General features: G+C 42.9%; 1 protein-coding gene across 3 annotated transcripts in view; it reads right to left on the bottom strand.

Annotated features, from left to right (window-relative positions):
• Window positions 1-1,734: 1,734 nt before the first annotated feature.
• Window positions 1,735-22,164, bottom strand: part of SMAD6 (SMAD family member 6) — a 76,754-nt gene continuing 56,324 nt past the window's right edge. For all 3 annotated transcript variants that reach the window (XM_048867424.2, XM_075133243.1, XM_048867423.2), the window contains one exon: window positions 1,735-2,650. In XM_048867424.2, coding sequence (XP_048723381.1) covers window positions 2,109-2,650 — 542 coding nt within the window. In that variant the 3' untranslated portion in view covers window positions 1,735-2,108. The remainder of the gene's footprint in view (window positions 2,651-22,164) is intronic.

The following is a 22,164-nucleotide window of genomic DNA, read 5'->3' as shown; positions in this document are numbered from 1 at the left end:
GGGACTGGACAATAGGGGATGGATCAGTCGATAAATGGGCTTGTTCTATTCGGTCCCTCTGAAGCACCGGCCACAGTCGGAAGGCAGGATGCTGGGCTAAATGGACCATTGGTGTGGCCCAGTATGGCCATTCTTATGTTACGGCAGCCTTGTAAACTCACCCTGATTTGAGAACTGAGCAGTACTGCGCCTGGCTTGTGCATCCTTACTCATTATTGCTACAAAAAATAATGAATCAGGTCCCCCAAAATCATGACATTGACTTAAGTTCATAAGATTTTTTTTTAAATAATAAATTTGGTGTTCTTTTGATGTGCCTTCTAGTTTATTAATTTTTCAGGGTCACATTTTCAAGCTTTTCTCTGCAACTATGAGGGCTAGAAACTGACTATTTTAAATGAAAGCTGTAATTCTCACAATCTCAGGACTTCAGAAACTGGGGATTTATGAAAACAAATATTGGGAGACTCAAAATAAAATGGCAAGAGGTAGCCACATTAGAAATGAACAATGCAATTATCAACTGTACTGATAACAATGCAGGAGCCAGAAAACTCCCAACATTCTCCCATGGCTGGGTGGGCTTGGAGGTGCTAACAGGAATAAAAAGTAGGAAAATCACATCTTCCGTCAAAAAAAGTAAGCAGATTTTACCCTGAATTCACAAAGGGTGCAGATCTGCTAAGGCAGGAAGGGCCTTTTATTCAGTCACTTTTCTGATCACAACTGCACCTCGTAATCCAAATGGGATTACAAAACAATGCTCTGCAGTCTTAGCTGAGTGGCTGCGATATAGACTAGTAGAAGAATGGCAGTACAACCTTCCTGAGAACCATGGGGCCAAAATGCCTCAACAGTGTTTGAAAAGTGACTGGAGATCTTGGGTGCCTCCATTTTTGGGTGCCTGATCTGAGATATTTAAAAGGCATAAGATGTTCTCAAAAGGGTGCTCAAGCACTTTAAGAACCTAAGAACGGCCATACTGGGTCAGACCAATGGTCCATGTAGCCCAGTTTCCTGTCTTCCGACAGTGGCCAATGCCAGGTGCCCCAGAGGGAATGAACAGAACAGGGAATCATCAAGTGATCCATCCCCTGTCATCCGTTCCCAGCTTTCTGAAATTCAGGCTGCTTCAAGGCATATCATCAGGTTGTGCATTCCAAAAATGGAGGCACCCAAAACTGCCAGTCGCTTTTTAAAATCTTGGGCTTCTCCACTAAGAACTGAAGAGAGACTGAATAACTGCAAGGCCTTGATACTGCAAACTGATCCCCGTGGACTTAGTATTTCAGGATCAGGCCTCTGATTGTATTCTGTCCTTTCCACCAATCCTGTCACCCATTAATTTGCTAAATGTGTGTGTGTGCATGCGGGTACCCACATACACACTTCACTACATCCCAACTGGCATACTTGTTTTACCAACCGGCATACAGAGCAGCACACAAAACTACATTTTTAAACAGATTTTCTTTAATCCTTTTTTCCACCCCCTTGCTCTTGGCCTCCCTTCATGTATGAAGCACTGGAGACAACTGGAGCCCTCTTGTCAGAAAGGAGTTGATTTTTTTTAAGTGAATTGGCATGGATTTGAGCCTGCAATCTTCACTCTGGAAAATCTAAATTGACTCCAGAATGCCTGAGGAGAGACTGCTCAGAACTTTATTTAAAGACAGAAAAATAACTGTTCTTCCCTCTTTGGAAAAAAAAAAAAAAAAGACAATGAAAACCCCCTATATGCGAATACTTTATTATCAATGAGTGACTGGTATTAGCTTTTTGTCTGGTATTAATAATATTTCAAAAAACCATACATCAAAATTAGGTCTTTTTCCTATTTTTGCTGTATAATTTTTTTAAATCTGTATTGTAAGAATTATATAAGCCAAAGTGCATTTTCCTTTTTTTGTCCATATACACATTGCACCATACATAAATAATTACATTGTAAAAATGACTCCATAATTACAAGTATAATATATATTTTCATATAATATATAAAACTTTATATTAAATCTAGGTAGATGATATTTGGGATAGTCTGTGTTTGTTTCTCTCTCTCTCCCTCTCTCTCTTTTTTTTCCCTTTCTTTCGGCAGAGGCTGATTGTTATCTACTGTTGCTGAGTAATATCTCCAACCAACAAGGACATGACGTGATGAACTGTCTCGAGTAACATGGCCCCCATCCTTTAGCAAAGCTTATCCGAACGCTGTTTGGGTCGTAGGGCCCATCTGCATAATCCAGATCCGTGGCGTGTTGTAAGAGGCAAGACTTCTCATAATCAAATACCTTTATCGAATAGCCAGGCATCACTTTGCGTACTATTAAAGTCCTACAATTGGGAATGTCCAGTGTTGGGGAGTTGACGAAGATAGGATGCTCACTGCGATTGTAGGCCCACACACCATCCGGTTCTTTGCTAAGTAAAATCCCATAGCCAATTTTACTTCGAGTCCTTCTAACAGTCTCACTCCTATTTTCCAGGTTTAGCTGTCCGAGGCAGAAGCCATTTCCTTGAGGTAGGTCATAAAATATACTGACAGACTGTTCATACACTGTGTAGAGGCGTCCCACACGAGTCCGATGTTCCCAGTAGGCAACGTTACACCAGTGGCTCTGCTTAATGGCATCAGGTGACATACTGGCATCTGTGGGGGGGGAAAAGCAAAGATACATTCAAGGTTGCTGATATAGCATTGGCCTATTTCAAGCCACACACGAATAAATAACCCTTTTAATAATTACCACTGCTTGAAAATGACACAAGGAAAGAAACCCCAAACTAAGTCAATCCCACAGCAAACCCTCTGTGCCTAGATCAGAGCCATCCAAATGGTCTAAGCTGTGGGCCGTTCCAGCGATTTATCAGGATCCCGCAGATCCCACCTATTACACTTCAACATTTGTATTGTGATAGTGCCTAAAGGCCACAAGCAGGTTGGACCTTATTGGGCTAGGTGCTATACAGACATATAAACAATGGTCCCTGCCCCAAAGAATTTACAATCCAAAAGACAAGACTTAGCAGGAGGATGATACAAACCAGGAAGGCCAGACTGGGTGGTGGGTCGGGAGAAACAAAATAAATACGTAACAGGAGGTGCAAATTCTTAGCTGGTTAGTAGCACTGATTACAACTTAGGGGGCTGAACATGCAACACTGACTCAGGTGAGTCATATTAACTGACATGAGTAGTGAAATTAACAGCCCCTTAAATTTTCTGGAGGAAGGGGAAACCTAGTTGACTGTAGAGCTCTTCCTCTTTAACATATAGGTAGGGGTCAAGGAAATCAAAAGTCTCAGCATGCAGTGCTCTGTCTTGGGACACAGAAGCCTGGGATCTATAGCCTCCATGGTATGCTTTTCAATATTAAAGGTGAGGATGGTCACAGGTCTGACAGTTCTCACTGATCACAGCAAGTGACTCAACTGCATAGTTTCAGACTTTAGTATCCCACATATTATCTGCTGGCCAACTGCACTTTTCCTCAAATACCAACAGAACCAAAGCAAGTTCCTTCATGTCCCACCTGATGTCAGGGGACGGGGGAAGTATTTTATCAGAATACCAGGGAATAAACTCCCATATTAACTTAAACATTAATATTCTCCTTTGACAATCTAGGAGACCAAAGGACACAAAATGTCGGTGAAATTTCTTCCAACTCAATTTTGAAAACAGAAGTTACTTCAGCCAGGCCTTCACTATCATCGTCATGGAACATATAAAACAATGTACCTTGGTTTTCAAAGGCAAACTCATATTGACATGTAATGTACAGATATACCCATGAACTGTTATTACCTGTCAAGGTAAAGGATTTGAATGCAAGCATATTCTGGAAGATTCCTCCTAGCTAACAATCTTTGACACAAGCTCTGGTGTCCCTCTACTGAGAACAAGAAATGTGAGGCACCCTTTCATGCCAAGGGTATAATATTTTCCATAAAACCATACAAATATTTGTATGTAACCTTGAATTACTGATCTTCCGGACCAACAGGAAGGTCTCTTCCTTCTCCGAGCCACGTTCAATAAAGAATGAAGGTATTGGGACAGCTGGAGGTGCCTTTAAAGTTCATGCTTATCACTATTTACAGTGCCTCTAGAAATTGTACAGGAATTTACATCTCTAAAAGGGGCCCTAAAAGGTGAAACAGGCTCTTTCCAAACACGTAATCCTGATGCTTACAGGCCATTTTCCAAAAATCCACTCTGTGATTTCAAGGATGACCGTATAATAAACAGAGAGACTTCATCCATATTCTCCATTCTATCTGAGTCAGTGGCATTTCAATTAGCTTTAGCTTAGATCTTCCAGCTACTAGTGATATACAGCATCAGAGTTCTCTCGGCATTCAAAATACTAATGAAGTGCACAGATTAAACCCATCAGAAGAGTGAGCTATGCACACTTTCCTTCCCCTATACGAAGCTCCTTTTAGCTACAAGTGCCATGCTTAAATAAATAAGCAAACAAAAAATTAAAGAAAACAATTACTTCATTTGTTACTGCATGTAGGGACTGGTCTTTTCATAACCAATCTAAGTTGGCCACTTCTGTATAAAATACGCCTAACATTCTTGTTCTGGGCAAGGGTCCCAGAGCTATAAACCCGGCAAGGAGCTCTGCTTTGAGCCAGCCTTGTTCTATACCGTGCATTAAGCTCCCTGACAATATATCACAAGACCGTGGCCTGTTGACCTCTCTGCCTTCATGCCATCAAGTCTGATTAACTCACACACAGGGTGATGCCATTATTTTGCTTCAGAGACTCTATTAAGGCACCGGATTTAAAGCACAGGCCTACAGCCCCATTTCTTTTCATTCTCAGATTACACGGAAGTGGAATGGGCTTTCCTTCCCATTAACAGTCTTTGAATTAAGCTGCTTTGTTAGAGTTTAACTTGAGTTGTAGCTATACAACTTTAATGGGGGGGGGGGGAAGCAGGAAGGAGGAGAAAAATGGTAGGTAATTGGGCTTTTCCACCTCTAAACATAGAACAGCCTGGCGAAAATCTGGCTGCAAGCAAGACAAGGACGGGGAATGTTTATTGTCGAGCACTAGCCCCTTTATGTTGATGCTCATGAGCTGTCACAGGCACAAACCTCAAAGGAAGTATGAGAACGGCTCTCCCGATCCCCCATACATCTGTATATATAATCTCCAGGACCCAACACACTCGCGCATCCAGGGGAATGGCTGCCAAGCAGAAGCTCCAGCCCTGTTTCTACGGAGTCCCCACCCAGAGGTTTGAAGGCATTTACATTGTGGGGAATGAGACCTGCTAGCTGATTCCCTGCTGTTTAAGGTGGCTTAGACAAAGGAGCAAGCCAGTGCTCAGCGACTACCAAAAATTTAGGGCAACATCCTGGACCCATTGAAGTAAAAGGGCAAGGATTGACTTCAATGTTGACTGTTGACTTCAATGTGGCAAGGATTTCACTCTCAGAGCCCTCCAGCTTTTGAAACCTGTTTTTCAACTTCCTCCGTAAAAGGCTAGGCAAGGCTAAAAGCATCTTTTGGCTCCACAAATGCTCTGGTTGTAAACAGGTTTTCTCAGAAGCTGCACGGTCAGTAGCGCTAACGCTTAAACAAAGAAATGTATCTGACTGCCTTTCATAAGCAGGCTACTAAAATTTTGGATGAAAAAGAAGGTAGGATCCTGGGGCTGAATTTACTCCGACATTACACAGGCGATGGACTTCAGATAAGATTCTTCTTCCCAGGATCTTAGAAACAGAAGATGCATAAGGTCTATTAGTTAATCCAAATCCAGCTCCCATGACTGTTCTCAATAGTACGTTTTCTACTCTAGTTTGTAAAGCTCCAAGCAATGAGGGTCCCTGGCGTGCGCACACACACCCCCGGGGAGATCGCTACACACTCTAATTGAGCTGTCAGAAAGTTTTCCCTAATATTCAGCCTTAATTTCTCCCTTCTTACTTTTGCCCTGTTACTCCGAGTGATATTCCTTGTACCACCCTAAATACATTCTCTTTATCTCATTACCACCTTCACTACCCTGTGAATCATTTCCGTGACCTGGTCTGTATCCCTAACAATTTCAGTTAGGGGTGCGATTCTCTACTCAAGTAGTTAAATTGTCACATCCCCAGTGTGGACATAATTATACTGGCATGAAGGTGCCTTACACCAATACAGTATATTCCCCTTCCCTTGCATCCACACTAGGGGGGTTGTGCTGCTTTAACTATACTGTTAAAGCCTTACAGTTTGTGTGTGCAGACAAGCCCTTCGCCAGTTTATACAGATGTAGCTCTTTTAGTCTTTTCCTAACAGCCTTTGTTTCAAAGATTTATTTGATTCTATCAGTGAGGCTTGGTGAATCTGCAAGGAAACAGAAGTCCCCAGCTCCACTTTGTACTACGGCCTGGCCAACAAAGGGAAAACAGAAAGGTTAATTCAAAAACCACTGCTGGTTATGTCTTACTCACAAGTTCATAGGTGAATTTTGCATAAAATAGACACGGATGTGCAGACAGGTATCACTTTCATACGCTGCAAGAACAAAAGAAAGTGGCAACACACATCTCTATCTCCTAATCCCAGCTCTGTGGCTAAAAATCCAAAACAATGAGACAAAGGATGTTGCTGTAGAAAGCTCAAAGTTGGTATGCATTAGCGTAAGCGCTGTGTTTCTACATATACTGTGCCAGGAGAACTCTGGCTTTCCTGGGAGTGAGCGTGAGGTGGGGATGGAATTACATTTAGGCCAAGTGGGATGGGTGAGCAGAAAATACACAGTGGATTCACTGCAGCTTCCCCTTTCATCTATTATAGTTCTCCTTTTCTCCACCCCAACGCCCATCCAGGAACACTCCGAATCTTTAAACCGGTGGTGGGAGGAAGGGGAGGGACAGGAGGGAAATACTTCCAATGGGAAGTTAATTTTGTTGGTATAGGGTTTTATACATACAGAAAATAAGACATTCATGGCTGAGTTTAGCAATAAATACGCCAGTTTCTCACTGACATGTTCTCCATTCCTGAGCTACCTTTGATATTTAGCTTCTGCACTCAGGAGCCCAAATTCCACCAAAATCTTTCTTTGTAACATATGGCATACCAAATCCAGCTCTGTTACACCTACATACACCAGTCACGGTAGCTTTCCTGAAATCAGCGGAGCTGTTCTGCTGTTAGTGCTTGGGCACGTCACTTCAGGGCCGATTTGTCAGGGTATTTCTACAGATAGGTGCCAAAATGCCTTTAAAAATCTGACCCTTTGTGCCTCCATCCCCCAATTGTGAAATGGAGATGTTAATACTTACATGGGGTTCTGAGCAGGAGTTCAGGACTCTTTGGCACTGGGTTACTATGGCAACAGATGCCTTAGAAATGCCAATAAATAAAATAAATGAGAGCATGTGCTAATACTGATTTGGTTTTTATTTTTTTTAGATCCATAATTAGCACAAGGGGAGGTCAGGCTAGAAGTTAATGCAAGCTGCCGTGATTTGCAGGCTGGCCCATTCCTTGCTGAAGCAATTAAAAGGGGAACGGGTATTAAAAGTGCTCTCCTGTTTGCACTGGAAATACCTTCTGGGCTTCCTGTTTGGAATGTCCACTGTCCAGCCTGAGAAAATGAGTGCCCCAGATGAAGAAAAAGGGCGTGTCTTGAGCTGAGCTTGATCTTCGGCACAATATACAATGCTTCTGCAGACCGACTATGGATTACGGTGCCCTGAATTGTGTTCAAGCTAGCTGTGAATTAGGTCCCTAATAACCTATGTAATAAGCACAGAATAGCACAGCTCTGAAAACAGTACCCAAGCACACTGAGCCTTCCTTTGTGTACAGCTCGACACAAGAGTCAAACGTTGAATTTCTATCTTACATATTTTTATGGGCCCCATTACCAAGGTATCTGAGCCCCTCCCAATCTTTAATGTATTTAGCCTCACAATCCAAGCTGGGGAAATACTATTACCCTCATTTCTTACAGCGGGGGAACTGGGCTGCAGAGAGGCTAAGCTCCCTGCCCAACCTCAGCCGGGAAACCTGTGGTAGGACCTTAAACCCAGATCTCCCAGATTCGTAGGCTACTCCTTAACCACTGACCCATCCCTTGGTGTGTGTCACCTCGCTTGTCAGTCTTTCAAAAGCCACTTAATTTAGACAGGAATTTAGCAGCAATCTGACCGAAAATTTAGTCCAACTTTATGGCACCCCTACTTTAAAAACAAGTACATCACCTATCATTACGAAAAGGTTTCAATCCTAGAGTGGAAGGACCAGAACTACTGTCACAATGAAAAAGACAACATACGTTTAAATGACTGCTTGTTGATCTTTTTTCTTTTCACAATAAGAATCACTGTCAAAAGACAAACAGCTGCACGATGGAATAACTGGAGCAGGGGTCGGCAACCTGCAGCACGCGAGCTGATTTTTAGTGGCACTCTGCTGCCAGCCGGTGCCCCGGCTGCTGGCCTCGCTCAGCCCGCTGCCAGCCTGGATGGACGGAACACCCAGGGCCGGCAGCTGGCTGAGCGGGGCCGGGACCCCGGCTGGCAGGGGCTGGCGGCCGGAACCCCAGACCGGCAGCGGGCTGAGTGGCTCAGTCCGCTGCCAGTCCGGGGTTCCATCTGCTGCCCCCGCTGCCAGTCTGGGGTTCCAACTGCGGGCCCCTGGCAAGTGAAACCTTAAAGTGCAGTAAATAAATGAAGACTTGGCACACCACTTCTCAAAGGTTGCCAACACCTGGCCTAGAGAGAGGTTAATGTTGGGGCTGCGGTTTTCAAAACTGCATCAGGGAGTTCGGTGCCCAAATCCCACAGAAACTGACTGGGAGTTAGTCGCCTTAGTCACTTAGGTGCCTTTGAAAATCTCAGTCTGAATCCAGAAAATCAGCAAATTACATAGGCTGGACTAACAAAATGGGAGTCTTTTGTTCTCCCATCAAAGTCATCCCCATGTTTTTCTTCTAAACTTCACAGATGAAGTCTTTAAAACTGTACCCGCCGCCATTCTTCACATGCACACACCCAGAGATAAGAGAAAGGTTTATTCAGTTCTTGACTAGCTCACAGGCAGTCACAAGGTTAACCTTTCACCATCTCATAAACCCCAAATGGCATATTCCATCTTGGACTCTACCATTTTTAAATCCACCCTTTAAATAAATGTTTAAAGCCAAGCTATAAAAGATCTGCCACTTGCCTTCTGACACACTGAGCGTTAGCATGTGTCAAACTGAATACAGTTAATTGTCAAAACCTTTGGGCGGAAGTTAAAGTTCCTGTTCAACTAAGAAAATTATTCTAGGGAAGTAACGTCCAGCGCAATCACATAACTTAGCCCTTTGGCTCGACACATTGCATTGACCTACATAAACAAAAGCACCCTTACAACCTGTTTGCTTTGGGCTCCAAAGCAAAAAATGAATCCCAACTCCGGCAAATTTCCCTTCCATCTTCCTAAAAGGCTGGAAACAGCTCAGTGAGTCACTATATCATAAAGAGCCCTTCCAAGTTCTCCAGACTGTTCACAGCACAATGAATTTGTAAACACTGAAGATTTTTTTTCTTTAACCCTTTGACCAAAAGCCTTTATCTCCTTTACCATCTCGAAAGAACCTACAGCCCATGGCTTACAGGGGAGTTAAATGATCAGCATGCTTTCTCTGGAAGAGCCATGACTTCATCCACAGTTCCGTGATGAACATGTATCCAAGCACATCAATAAATACTGTCAGCTAGACTCTGCTCTTCCCAAAACATGTCAAGATGACTTGCCAGGCACTAGTCATGGGAACATGCAGTTTTAGGAGAGTGAGTAAGGGAAGAAGATTCAAAGTTAATTTTGACTCATAAAAAGATCTGTTTAGATCCAAATATGACATAGCGAGTTCTTCAACCTCGCAAATCTCTAATCGGAATGAAGAACAGTAATTTTAAGACTTAAGGAACTGCTTAAAAAGAAGTTTCTGAACCTCTTTGCAGTATTACTGCAGTATTTGCAAAACTGCATTAATATAGTCAGTGGTATTAACATAAATCTGTACTTGACTGAAGTCTCAGCCAGTCAAGGATTTCCAAAACACTATCAGCCAAATCAAATTCTGTCCTCAGTTATGTCTGTACAACACACTGAATTCAAGGAGTTTGGAATGAGTATAACCAACCTGGCCTTATATTACAATTTCCCCCTGTCTATTGCCATCCAGTGAGAATACTATTTTGTTCCAGGTCTGCATGCCTATTTTCTTCTTTATAAAATACTAAAACATAACAGTTATATATTTCTATTGAAATGCTTAAATTTTATGAGGAGAGCAGAGGATGACTAACAGACGGAACTATAGTAGAAAGAACAGGAATCAGGTACTGAGCAGCTGAATTTCATTTGTAATTAAATCTTCCATGGTGTACAGTGTAAACAAACATCATTTGCTGTGCAGAAAAATTGTATCTTTTTGCTAGTTTTCTAGATCATCTTTTCCCTAGAATATCATGTATCTGAGATGCCCAATGTACCCCCACACGAACTGTTAAGTTTTGTTGTTGTCCCACATTATGTCTTAGTCAGACCAATAGATTGAGCTACAGTAAAGTTTGTAGCTTTTCATCTGTAAAGTCTGGAGCCTGCTAGCAATTACAGAGTTCTGCATCTGTTTAACCTCACAACTTTTGCAAAGCCCTGTTTGCCCATTAGGTAAGTAGTTTTTGTTATTATATTTTTCAGAAATTACCACTTAACCTAAATTTCCCTACAAACTAAAGAGAGGATAACTTCAAAACTTGATTTTGCATTGAATTAAAAGTAAAATTCTTTAGAACAGTCAGCATTAGACATTTTTAATAGGTGTTTTCCATTCTTTACTGCAAATCGCTCTGCCTTCTGTCCAATAAAACCAACGATGAAGGAATGCAGCATACGCTCTACATCAATTTCCAGCTCTAATAGCAGGCTGTTAGTGTCCCCGACAGTATGCGTACTTTCCAAGAATATGCAATAATTTGATAGGAATTCCTCTCCCCTGTCTGAAGTAGTGAAAACAAGGGACTTGAGTAATGGTCTCAAGTTGCAGTGGGGGAGATTTAGGCTGGATATTAGGAAAAACTTTTTCACTAGGAGGGTGGTGAAACACTGGAATGCGTTACCTAGGGAGGTGGTGGAATCTCCTTCCTTAGAAATTTTTAAGGTCAGGCTTGACAAAGCCCTGGCTGGGATGATTTAATTGGGGATTGGTCCTGCTTTGAGCAGGGGGTTGGACTAGATGACCTCCTGAGGTCCCTTCCAACCCTGATATTCTACGATTCTATGACTTTTTTTTCAAATAGGATGTTCCTAATCAATCATTACATCACTGTTGATGAAGGCAGGCGATTAGATGCCTTTATTAAAATAACTTCCAGACAAGACTTGAGAATCAATTACCCCCAAACTGGTGTGTACACACACATCCATCCACACACCCACTCAATATCTCTAATCCAAAACAACCAGCCAACACACTTCATCTCTTTTTCCCCTCATTTCAGTTCCTTTCAAGGATATCCAAAAAGGAGGGAGGTAAGCAATGAAAAAAGTATTTGAAACATCTCCTATGTTTAGAGCAGAGACGGATGTTAGTTTTAGTTAACTGTGTTTGGACTTAAGTCAGCTAAATGTCTCCCCTGCAATCCCACTTTTCTTTGGGGGGTGAGTGGGCTAATAATGGCTTTTAAAAGCCATGCAATAGCTGAAAAGGAAACCCATCTACGGCCCAAAGGCAAATAAAACACACTGAAAGGAGACAGTTAAAAGGTTCAAATGAAAACCTCCGGAAAGCTTTCTAAAGGGTCTCTTTATGTGCCCCGTACATAGCCTCCCTTTCGGCAGTCTCCCCTGCTAAACAAAGTGGCTGCCTGTGCCGAGGTGGATTGGTTTTCATTCTTTTATCTCTCAGCGTATTCAAACAAATCCTGAAAAGATGAACTCATCTTGCAACCCTGACATAAAGCAAGCACTTTAGCCAGCCTCTATTACAAGAGAGCCTGCTCTGTGTCTTATCCACTGCCAAGGATTAGTTTCGCCTCCAGCCATTAGGCTCTACCACTCACCAGACAGCAGGGGCAATGGACAGAAAGTCATATCCCTGCAATTTAAATAAATAGCCTATTCCCCCCCACTTTGCATGCTGCCCTTTATGTGCTGACGACAAGATCAGGAGGGATTTTTGGACAGAGCCATGCTTGTTCAAGTTCTTTCGGAAGAAAGAGAAGTATGTTAGCCCTATACTGCCTTCCTCAGTGGTGGTACAGGCCACACTTTTAACAACTATCATTGTAGGCAGCGACAACTTATTGCAACCACATTTTGGCTGGCGTCAGAGCTATCTCTGCCATCAAAGCCGGCTTTATCGATCAGATATATACACTGGAACTCTGGCTCTTGTTTACTTGTGGGCTTGTTCCTTAGCGTCACCATTTCCCCTGGTGAAGCTGTACCTCACAGCAGACACATCCAAAAGGAAATCCAAAAGGAAATTCTCTCTCTCTGTGTGGGGTCTCAAGGTAAAGAAAACATAACTTGAGGTTTTGACGGTTTGTGAGCTGACAGCACTTTAAATGTAAGTAAAGTTCAAAGCACTTCACTAATAAAATGCTTCTTGTAAACAAAATGCTAACAAAAAATGTCCTTGCTGGCTGTTTCATACTGCCTTTAAAAGCACAACAGAATTGTCCATCAAATTTTACAAAAATTTTCCAAAAAACACAAAAAAATCACTAGATATTATACAACATGAAGGATTAACATATCTCTGCTTCATACGTTAATGTTTGAATTTAGGCCCCAATTTAGCAGTGTTTAACTATAAGCATATACTTTAATGACAGGTCTCAGAGTAGCAGCCGTGTTAGTCTGTATTCGCAAAAAGAAAAGGAGGACTTGTGGCACCTTAGAGACTAAGGAGAGGTGTAGCTTATGCTCAAATAAATTGGTTCGTCTCTAAGGTGCCACAAGTACTCCTTTTCTTTTGCATATACTTTAAGCCATCCCTATTCAGTAAAGCATGTGCTAAAGAGTTAGGTCCAAGCTGTTCTGTGCAGGGAAAACCTCAGCACCCATGTGGCACATCAATGAGGCTCCACCACAAGGACGAAAGCGGTTCTTCGATGCAGCACACTTTGCAGAATCAGGGCTCTCAGTGTGTTAAATTTGGAGACTAAATTTAACCATTAGCATGTGAAATGGAGGGATTTTAACAGTACTTTATACACTAATCTGAATCCACCCTTAACTTTAGCGTTACTAGGTGCTTCCATAATACAGATACATGGTTGTGAGTGAGAGTTACATATCATGTAGCATGTGTGTTTTCAGAAAATTATTGTCAAAGTTTGGTCACTATTCTGTTATGATTCGGACTATGGTAAACAGGCAATGGAGACTGGTAGTACTTTTGTTCTGAGACGGAATTTAATTAATAAAATGCTTTGACGCTTATTACCATTCAAGTGCTATCATATTTTAATAGTCACAAATCAAGCTGTTTTATTTTCTAAGCAGAGACTCCCAAGGGGACTAAGAACTGTTACCCCACTCTATTGCATTTTTACAGACTAACCCAAAAGGATGTTGTTTACATATGTTATTATGGGTTGCCCAAAGGAAAGGTGATGTAACAAAGTTACTGCATCACCCAAACTCTTTTAACAGACAGGAATTTGAATATCTGGGTCTGTTTGTAAAAGAGTTGGGGTGCAATTTTATGAAGTGGCCAAATTATTTAGGAGCACAAGTCCCACCAACTTTCAATAAAACCTGTGCTCCTAAGTCACTTAGGACTTTTGAAAAATCCCACCCTTGATCTGTAATAAAGAATTTCTAATGTGTTACTGGGCCATGTACCATTTCTGGAACCTTATTATGGAGTCATATCCTTCACTCACTCCATGGAGAAGCTTGCAGAAGGCCTTCCATTCTACTTTTATCCCTCTTTAGACTATATATATATAATCTTTCTTTTATTTTCAGTAATATCTTACCTTTGCTTCAAAATAAACATGACATATTATAAGAAAGCATAGAACTGAGATAATTTTAGAAAAAAATGTTGGCAGTGAATAATTTCCTAAGCAAGGTCCAGCTAGAAAGTGCGGCAGAAAGAAAACGTACATATTCCAAAAAATCTTGTGACAGACCCCGAGGGAGCCATCAGTGGAAATGAACCCTGCTAATGTTCTTTGAAACAAGTTCCAGGGTAGCGAAGAGGTTAAAACTTTCCACAGCAGAAATGGAATTTTTATGGCCCTACAAAATACAATTAATTGTCAATCTGCCCCAGCAATGCTCACAATCGTTTTTGTTAAACCAATATACTTAACATACTTCAGCCTTACAAGTTTCAGCTGGAATGGATCACTAAAAAAGAAACAAAACAAAAAAAAAAATCCCAACCACTACATTATATTAAGCTCCAACATAAAGAAGCTTGTGTGGATTTTCTGCCTGTGGAGAAATTACATCTGTGATCATGTATACTGAATAGAACATGATAATCCCAAATGCTCTCATTTTCCACTGTTTTCTTACAAACATTTATATCTGCTTTTCTCAGGTGCAGAGATATTGATTTGTGACAGATGGCAGCATTTTTCAGTTAAAATATCACTACTAAAATTGCTTATTTATGGAGGCTGATTCTTTGAGATACCTTCAGAGCCACTGGTTCCTGTTCTATCTGTTCTCAACAACCGGAACTGCCATTTTTCGTTCAGTTCTAAGATTCAGAAAAATAAGCCACCAATCCTAGGAAAGGCAGATGCTCTGCAAATGTGAGTTATCCCCTCACAGGAGAGCTCTGGAACTCTTTCAGAGTCCAACATTTTGCCATTTTGTGGAGGAACTGAAAAACAAAAAGTTCCCCTCAATAAGCGCAATTTCTTTTATTGATTCTCTTTCATGTGTCACCAAAGTAAGCGCCTCTAGGGCTGGAACACAGCATAAAACAGCCCAGTGTCAGGCTTCAATTCTTAGTGTTTGTCCCTCCCGCAGGAAAATCCAATGTAGGATAGAAAAAATATGAGATGTGAGGGTCCCCCCTGTTTGTTCCCATCGGGAGGAGCTAAGGGGTTCAGCACCCTGCACTGGAGGACAACTCAGGAGGATACTGTTGAGGGACTGGGAGGGAGGGAGAGAGGAGTAGCAGATATCGTTTGAGGGGAGGAGCACTGGTTATGTGTAGCTCCCGTGGAAATGGGAGCCATGGCTATAGAGCCATGGGCTGCCTCCCTGAGAAAGGGACATACAGCCCACTGCAAAATTCTGCCAAGGGAAAGCCAGAATGTATGCAGAGGGAATTGAGCTGCATGTGTCTGACTGGGGGCTGCACAGCTGAGGAGAACTTCCCACAGGCCTCTGGACTGCATGGGCACTATAGGCCCTGCTCCTTCAAAAAGGCCACTGTGCCTCACTGAGAAGGTGATGGGAGGTGAGGATGTCCAGAGAACAGCATGGGGGCTTGAAGGTACCATCGCTCTCTCAGCAGGATCTTCTCTGGAAGAGGAATCTCTCCTTGTGGAATACAACACAGACTTCCCTTCCACACAAAGGACAAACTTGTACCATTTGCATACAGATATCCACGGACAGCGCCACTCCTGCCATTCCTGCTCAGGAAAAACTTCCAGTGTTTGAAGAATCCATCCTTTAGGTTGGACATTAGGAAAGTCAGGGTAGATAAGCACTGGAACAAATTGCCTAGGCAGGTTGTGGAATCTCCGCCATTGGAGGTTTTTAAGAACAGGTTAGATCAGAGGTGGCCAAACCATGGCTTGCGAGCCATATGCAGCTCTTTTACAGTTAAAGCGCGGCTTCCAGTTCTGGTCTGAAAACTCCAACTTAACACTCTCAACTTGGGATTTTTTTTTTTACAGCATTTCAAGAAACTGGTTTCTGACCCATCATTCCCTTGCCTTTTAAATAGTATGTCCTGAATATTATACTTAAATATCATATAAAGTTTTTTTCTACTCCCCTGAGGGTCTCTTTGGCAAGAGAGAAACTGGCTATCCAGGAGAAACAATGAAAAAGCAAACAATTTGAAAACCAAGTATTTATTTTTAGACTCATAGACTCTAAGGCCAGAAGGGACCATCACAATCATCTAGTCCAGTGGTTTTCAACCTTTTCTCAATTGTGGACTCCTAAAAATTTTGAATGGAGGTGCGGACCCCTTTGGAAATCTTAAACATAGTCTGCAGACCCTTAGAGGTCTGTGGACCACAGGTTGAAAACCACTGATCTAGTCTGACCTAGAACTGCAGAATCTCGTTCACTCACTCCTGTAACAGACCCCTAACCTCTGGCTGAGTTACTGAAGTCCTCAAATCATTATTTAAAGACTTCCAGTTACTAAGAATCCACCATTTACACAAGTTTAAACCAGCAAGTGACCTATTCCCCATGCTACAGAGGCAGGCAAAAAAAACCCCCAAGGTCTGTGCCTAGTTGACCCAGGAAAAAATTCCTTCTCAGCCTCAAATCTGGCAGTCACTGGCACAACTGTGCATGTTGCTGACCTTTTTACTTTATTTGCAAACTCCATGGAGTACAGTATTTTCTGGTACAAAGGTGATTTTTTTCCCCAGGTAACTTAGTCCCTTTAATCTCCATTTCTCATGGTTAAAAGTTTCATAGGCACATCCATGACATTTGAGCACATCTGTGTGTTATGCTGTACACGTAACTGCTCTGTAGATGGCATGTAAAGTTAACACAGTCATCTAAATATGTCGTAAAAAGGAGCCCAAAATATAACCACCTACATTTGCTGCCAATTATGAAAGCAGCAGAGCTGTCATCAGGCCCAATTTGGCGGCGACTCTTTCAGGTTTTGGAAATCAGCCATGGGCAGTTCCAGTCCCAGCAAATGTCCCAGATTCTGACCAGCATTAGGCTGCTGTACAGTAGTGAAACAGCAGCACCTCTTTGGCAGCTTTGACTCTTGTGATCAACTGCCTTACTCCACTGCCTGCCACTGCCTGCCAGGGGCTTCTCAAATGGAGATCCAGCCCCTCGCTACCAGTTATTTTTCAGTTGTTCTCCGAGTGCCCACTCCCGTACAAGTCAATGGGAGTTTTGCCACTGACTTCAACGACAGCAGGATCTCAGCAAATACTCCAGTCAAGGACATTTCTTCTGATAAAGCAAGAGGGCAAGAGGCCAAGGCCTAAAGAGAACTGGGTGATACGTACTCCATGTCAGAGAATAAGCAGCTAGTCCTGGCGATTAGTGGCAGAGGAGTCTTCCTGGGGTAATGAGCCCTGACCCAAACAGACAGGAATCTTCTACAGTCCAGGAGGAGGGGAGAGAAACAAGATGGAAGATGAGAAGTGGGGGTTGCAGGGGAGGAGAAAAAGGTTACAGAAATCAACTTGCCAAAAAATCTGGGGGCCTACAGCTACCAGAGGCTTCTGGGCTCATTCTGGCAAGATTTAGCTTTTCTCTGCTTTTTTTCTCGTGCCCTTCAGCTTTGTTCTCAGGACACAAAACAGGCTACATGGAGAAATCACCCACACAGCGCCCTCTGGAGGTAGGGAGAAGGGGACTGTGAAGTGGCACCAAAATCTCTTAAAAAACCACTCTACCAAAGTTTCAAATCTTGGGAACTGTGACTCTCAGATCCTAAAAGCGTGCCTGCAGTCCTTTACCAGAAACATAAGACAGAAAACACTTGCAGATCTGGGAGAACTCATATAATAAATCATTCAGTTGTATGTTTCCCTTTTAGCCACAGCAAAGTCAAACTCTTCCTTCCCCCCACTGTTAACCATCCTTTGTTTGCTTTATCTCTCTGCTGCTTGGGGTGGCACAGAGCCAACTCTTGTTATTAATTAATCTAGGGGACGCATGCTGCATTCCTGGCCACCCTAACCACTTCCTACTTTGGCTGGGATAGCGGGCAGAAATTCAGCCTGCCAAATCCTTTTAGTTACATTAGGCTCCTTGCAATATCTCAACCATATCCTGTGACCACAAGTTGCAAGAAAGAACATTTAGAATCAAACATAAAAAGAAAAAGAAAAAACCCAACCACCCTTCTGACACACAACAATGTACTAACCATCTAATGCAGTTCCCACAGTTGAGGTGAGATTTCCATTGGATTAACTCTGCTCCCACTGAAACCAATAAGAGTTTTACCACTGACTTAAATGGAAGCACAGTTAGATCAATGCAGAGTGTATTAAAAAATCCCAACTTTAATGCTGAGAGAAAACTAATCTTTGACAGATGGGGAGATAAAACTGATCAACGAGCAGAGATGGGGATGCTTCCCCGAACCAGTGGACCCTGAAAACAGTCTAATAGTAATTATTTGTGCCTGTAAAACATCTTCATCTGAGATCTTCAAAGCATTTTACAAACACCAACTAATTATTAGGTACACTTTAATAGTAACAGAAATAATGCTACTTTGCACTTCCATTTCAGGCCTAGCTCTCAAGGCACTTTACAAAGGTTCATGAATGAAGACTCAGCTCCCCTGTAGGAGAACTATTTTACAGATGGAGAAAGAAAAGCAGAGAGAAAAGTCAAATATTTATCCAACTCCAAACAATGAGTTAATGGCAGAGCCATGAATAGAATTGCAGAATTCCCAGAATTCCCAGTCAGCTGCTTTAACTACTGGACGATCATCTTACAAGAGGATAACCTGAAGCACAGAGATTTGGGGCCGTTAAAACACCGTTTGTGCATGCTTCACACTAACAAACCATAAACACTGCTCTTCCGGCCAGCCTAAACCAGGAATGGCCACTTTACAAAGGTGTTCTATGCGGCCCTAGACACGGTTTTTGTAAGACTGTCGTTTCAGGCAGCGGTAAAGGCATGTCTACAAATGTTCAAATCCTCACACCTCCAGCCGGTGCACAACCACCAATGAAGTTCCACTGGCGATAAAGCAGCTGTGTGAACACTAATGTCCATCCAGCATTGATATCATTATGATTGCAATATTATGTATTCATCATATTGAAGTAGTCCGTAGAAGCCCCAGTTGACCACCACATCATCTGACCATGGTCAAGTTAAAAGCATGTTAAGCCATGTTCGAACTCCTCTAATCACTAGTGATGCGGCCTCCATGCTGAGGATAGGAAAACCTGTGGCAGATTTTTCCAGGGTTTTAGGATAATAACTAACAGGGGAATAAGCATTTTAGAATAACAAAGGACAACTGTGCCCAGAAAATGTTGCAAGTGCCATGCTAGCTAAGTAAGCGTATCACTAGCTATTCATGCTATTTTGGCCATTGTTATCCTCAGTATTACTAAGACACTTGTAATTGTCAAAGTGAAAATATTTGTACACATTTGCTTGCACTCTCCAGTCACAAAAGTTTCTGCACACTGAGGGAGTGGGAGCTCCTGCCAAGCTCTGTGCCTATGAACAGACTCAGTGGTAAAATCACCCACGGTAGGAAGGAGCTGTGAGACTCCCAGTCAAATGGCAGTTCAAACAACTAGACTCATTTCTAGGTTATCTTTAAACCCAAATCTAGTCTAAATTTTCAGAAGTGACTAGTGATTTGGGTGCCTCAGTTTTTGGGATATCTTAATGGAATCTGATTTTCCAAAGACGTGCACTCAGCACCTTCTCAAAATCAGGCCCTTTAAGGGGTCTCCAGCTGGGTGTCTGAAAGCTGATATCCCACAGTGCTTAGTTTTGAAAATTCAGGCCTAAAAGCTTTTGAACAACATCAGATACAAAACAGGCTGTGAGTGAAATAGCTTCTGAATGCTTTCCTAGAAACCAGAAAACTAGTAATGAGGGTTCTTTAAAAAGAAAAACCAAACCACTGATCAGATGCAGATATGATTTCATGGATATACATTTGTTTTTTTTAAGGAGCCTACAATTAACTCCCAACTGAATTGTTTCCTACTTAGAGAAAATTCACTCAGTGCCATTCTGATCTCGGACTTCATGTTGACACTGAAGTGATTTTCACAGGGTTTTGTTGTTGTTGTTGTTTTTTGCTGTGGGAGGTGTTGGATGTAGGAGGCAGATAAAAGTCTGATAGAACTGAGACCACGTTGACCATCACGGACTGAAGATGGCAGGATTTGGCCCATGGCTGCAAGCAGCGGACTAGAGAGAAAATTGGGGTTCTGGAGACAGGCATCTGTGGCTGTACACCAGTACAACTGAAAATACCCCTGAGTGTGAAAGCTCAAAGAAAACCATATCGCCGACCCAGAGAACAAGCTCAGGCTGAGGAATATCAGGTTGGTGGGGCTTGCAAAAGGCGAGGAACTAGGGAGCTCATCCAGTATTTTTCTCCAACTGGGCTGTGAAATGGCTGAAGAGGAATAATTTTGCTTCCTCTCTGCAACCCCATTGCCACAGTCCTGCTCCTGAGTGGGGTGATACAGTGACACCCCACGTGGCTCTAGAGGAATGTGCAACCCTTGGCTCGAGGAATAACGTTTTGAGTTGAGCAGCATGTGGAACCAAGCCCAGCTTTCAAGGGCTGGCAAGCCTTCCTTTATCGCGACAACCTGCCATGGCCCAAAGGATGGCGTGGCATCACCATCAAACCACGCCAGGGTAAAAGCAACACTCTGTGCTCTGGTACATTTACAATAAGATAAAAGGGGTAGATCACATTTCATACCCTAATGCAGCAAGGACAAGTTGTAATTTAACATGTATTCATGGGGCAAGGGGACTCTTAGACCCAGGTCTGGATGGGATGGCTGGGCTGGGACATTTCTCTTTCTCCCTTGGATGATTTGGCGTTTTGGGACAAGAAAGGAAGTGACAGTGTCCAGAAACGTGTGAAGGAAATTACCTTCAGAGGGGGCCCTGCAGCACGGACAGTTCTGTGCCTGTTTCAACTGGAGTGCAAGTTTTATCATCCCACCCCCCACAATTTGGGTTCTTTGGGGTCCCCTTTTACTTCCTTCCCACCACGCTAACTCCACATCACAGTGCGCCTCCCTCTGCCCAAGGAGGTCAGGATAATCTTGCAAGTGACTCCCATTCCTTGCCCACCGGAACCAGCCCCTCTCGCCCCATATCCAACCACCGGGCTTTTTTCAATACATGATCAATACCCACACATACATGGGAGCAATACACAACGTGGTTTGCAACATGAAATAAGATTCCAGCTTTGTTCCTACTGGGCCAAAGCCCAATGCGGTCCTGCCCCAAGAAACACTCCCACTGAGGCCTTGAGAAAACACTGCAGGATTTGGTCTGTGGCTCAACTGATGTGATTCTGTATAACCTAGTCGGGGGGCTTGTTGATTTGCTTTGGAAGGAGAGGGGAGTTAGGGTCAGTGTGAATTGGACAACTAATTGTCCTTTGTACCTCTGCAAGTATGAAGCCAGCTGAGCTAAACACAGGGATATAATTGTATCGTATATCGGTTCTACCCCTCTTTTCCTTTGGAGAGAGGCCGACTGATAACGGGATGAGGTCTGTGCATTGCAAGGGTGATTCTGGGGAAGTGGGCTCTTTGTGGTCGGTAGCTAACTCTGCCCTGTGGGACAGGACTGGAGCAATGGTGGGGATTAAGTAGCATCATCAGTAGCACTTTCAACTATCCAGATCTGGATGGAGAACGTGGGAAAGATTCCTGCTCTTCCCCGGTCTGCCAGTATTCTCACTCGCCCGAACACACACATACAGACACCCCCAAACGCATACACGCGTGCACCCACGCACACACACACAGGCACATAAACATGCACCGCTGCACATCTACACACACGCTGGGACATTTTTCTGATCACTAGCTTGTTTATATACGTGTAAACATTTCAATAACTATTCCAGCCCTCGCTTACAGTCAGCAGCTCCTCTGCTCTGCCTACCCCCACTGAGGATTACTCATGGCCCAAATACTTGGGCTCTCACTCCCACATAAACAGTGAATTAAGGGGCCCAGGATTTCAGCTCTATATCAGTATTTATTTTTGAATATTCATAATCATCTCACTGAAAGTTTCATGTTGGAGACTCCTGCCTCTCTGAACTATCCTTCTCTCTCTATGAAAGCATCACGAATCGGCCCCTATGAGAGAAAAGATCAGTGGAAAATAATTCTTGCCATTTGCATACTATACTGGAGCCTTGATTGTGTAGTTTAAAGTGTGTTGTTGAATACTCCTCACTCAAAATTCGGT

The sequence above is a fragment of the Caretta caretta genome, chromosome 10 (assembly GCF_965140235.1).
Source record: "Caretta caretta isolate rCarCar2 chromosome 10, rCarCar1.hap1, whole genome shotgun sequence".
Lineage (NCBI taxonomy): Eukaryota > Metazoa > Chordata > Testudines > Cheloniidae > Caretta > Caretta caretta.
The sequence above is the reverse complement of the archived record's forward strand: the minus strand, read 5'-3'. Positions and strand labels throughout refer to the sequence as shown.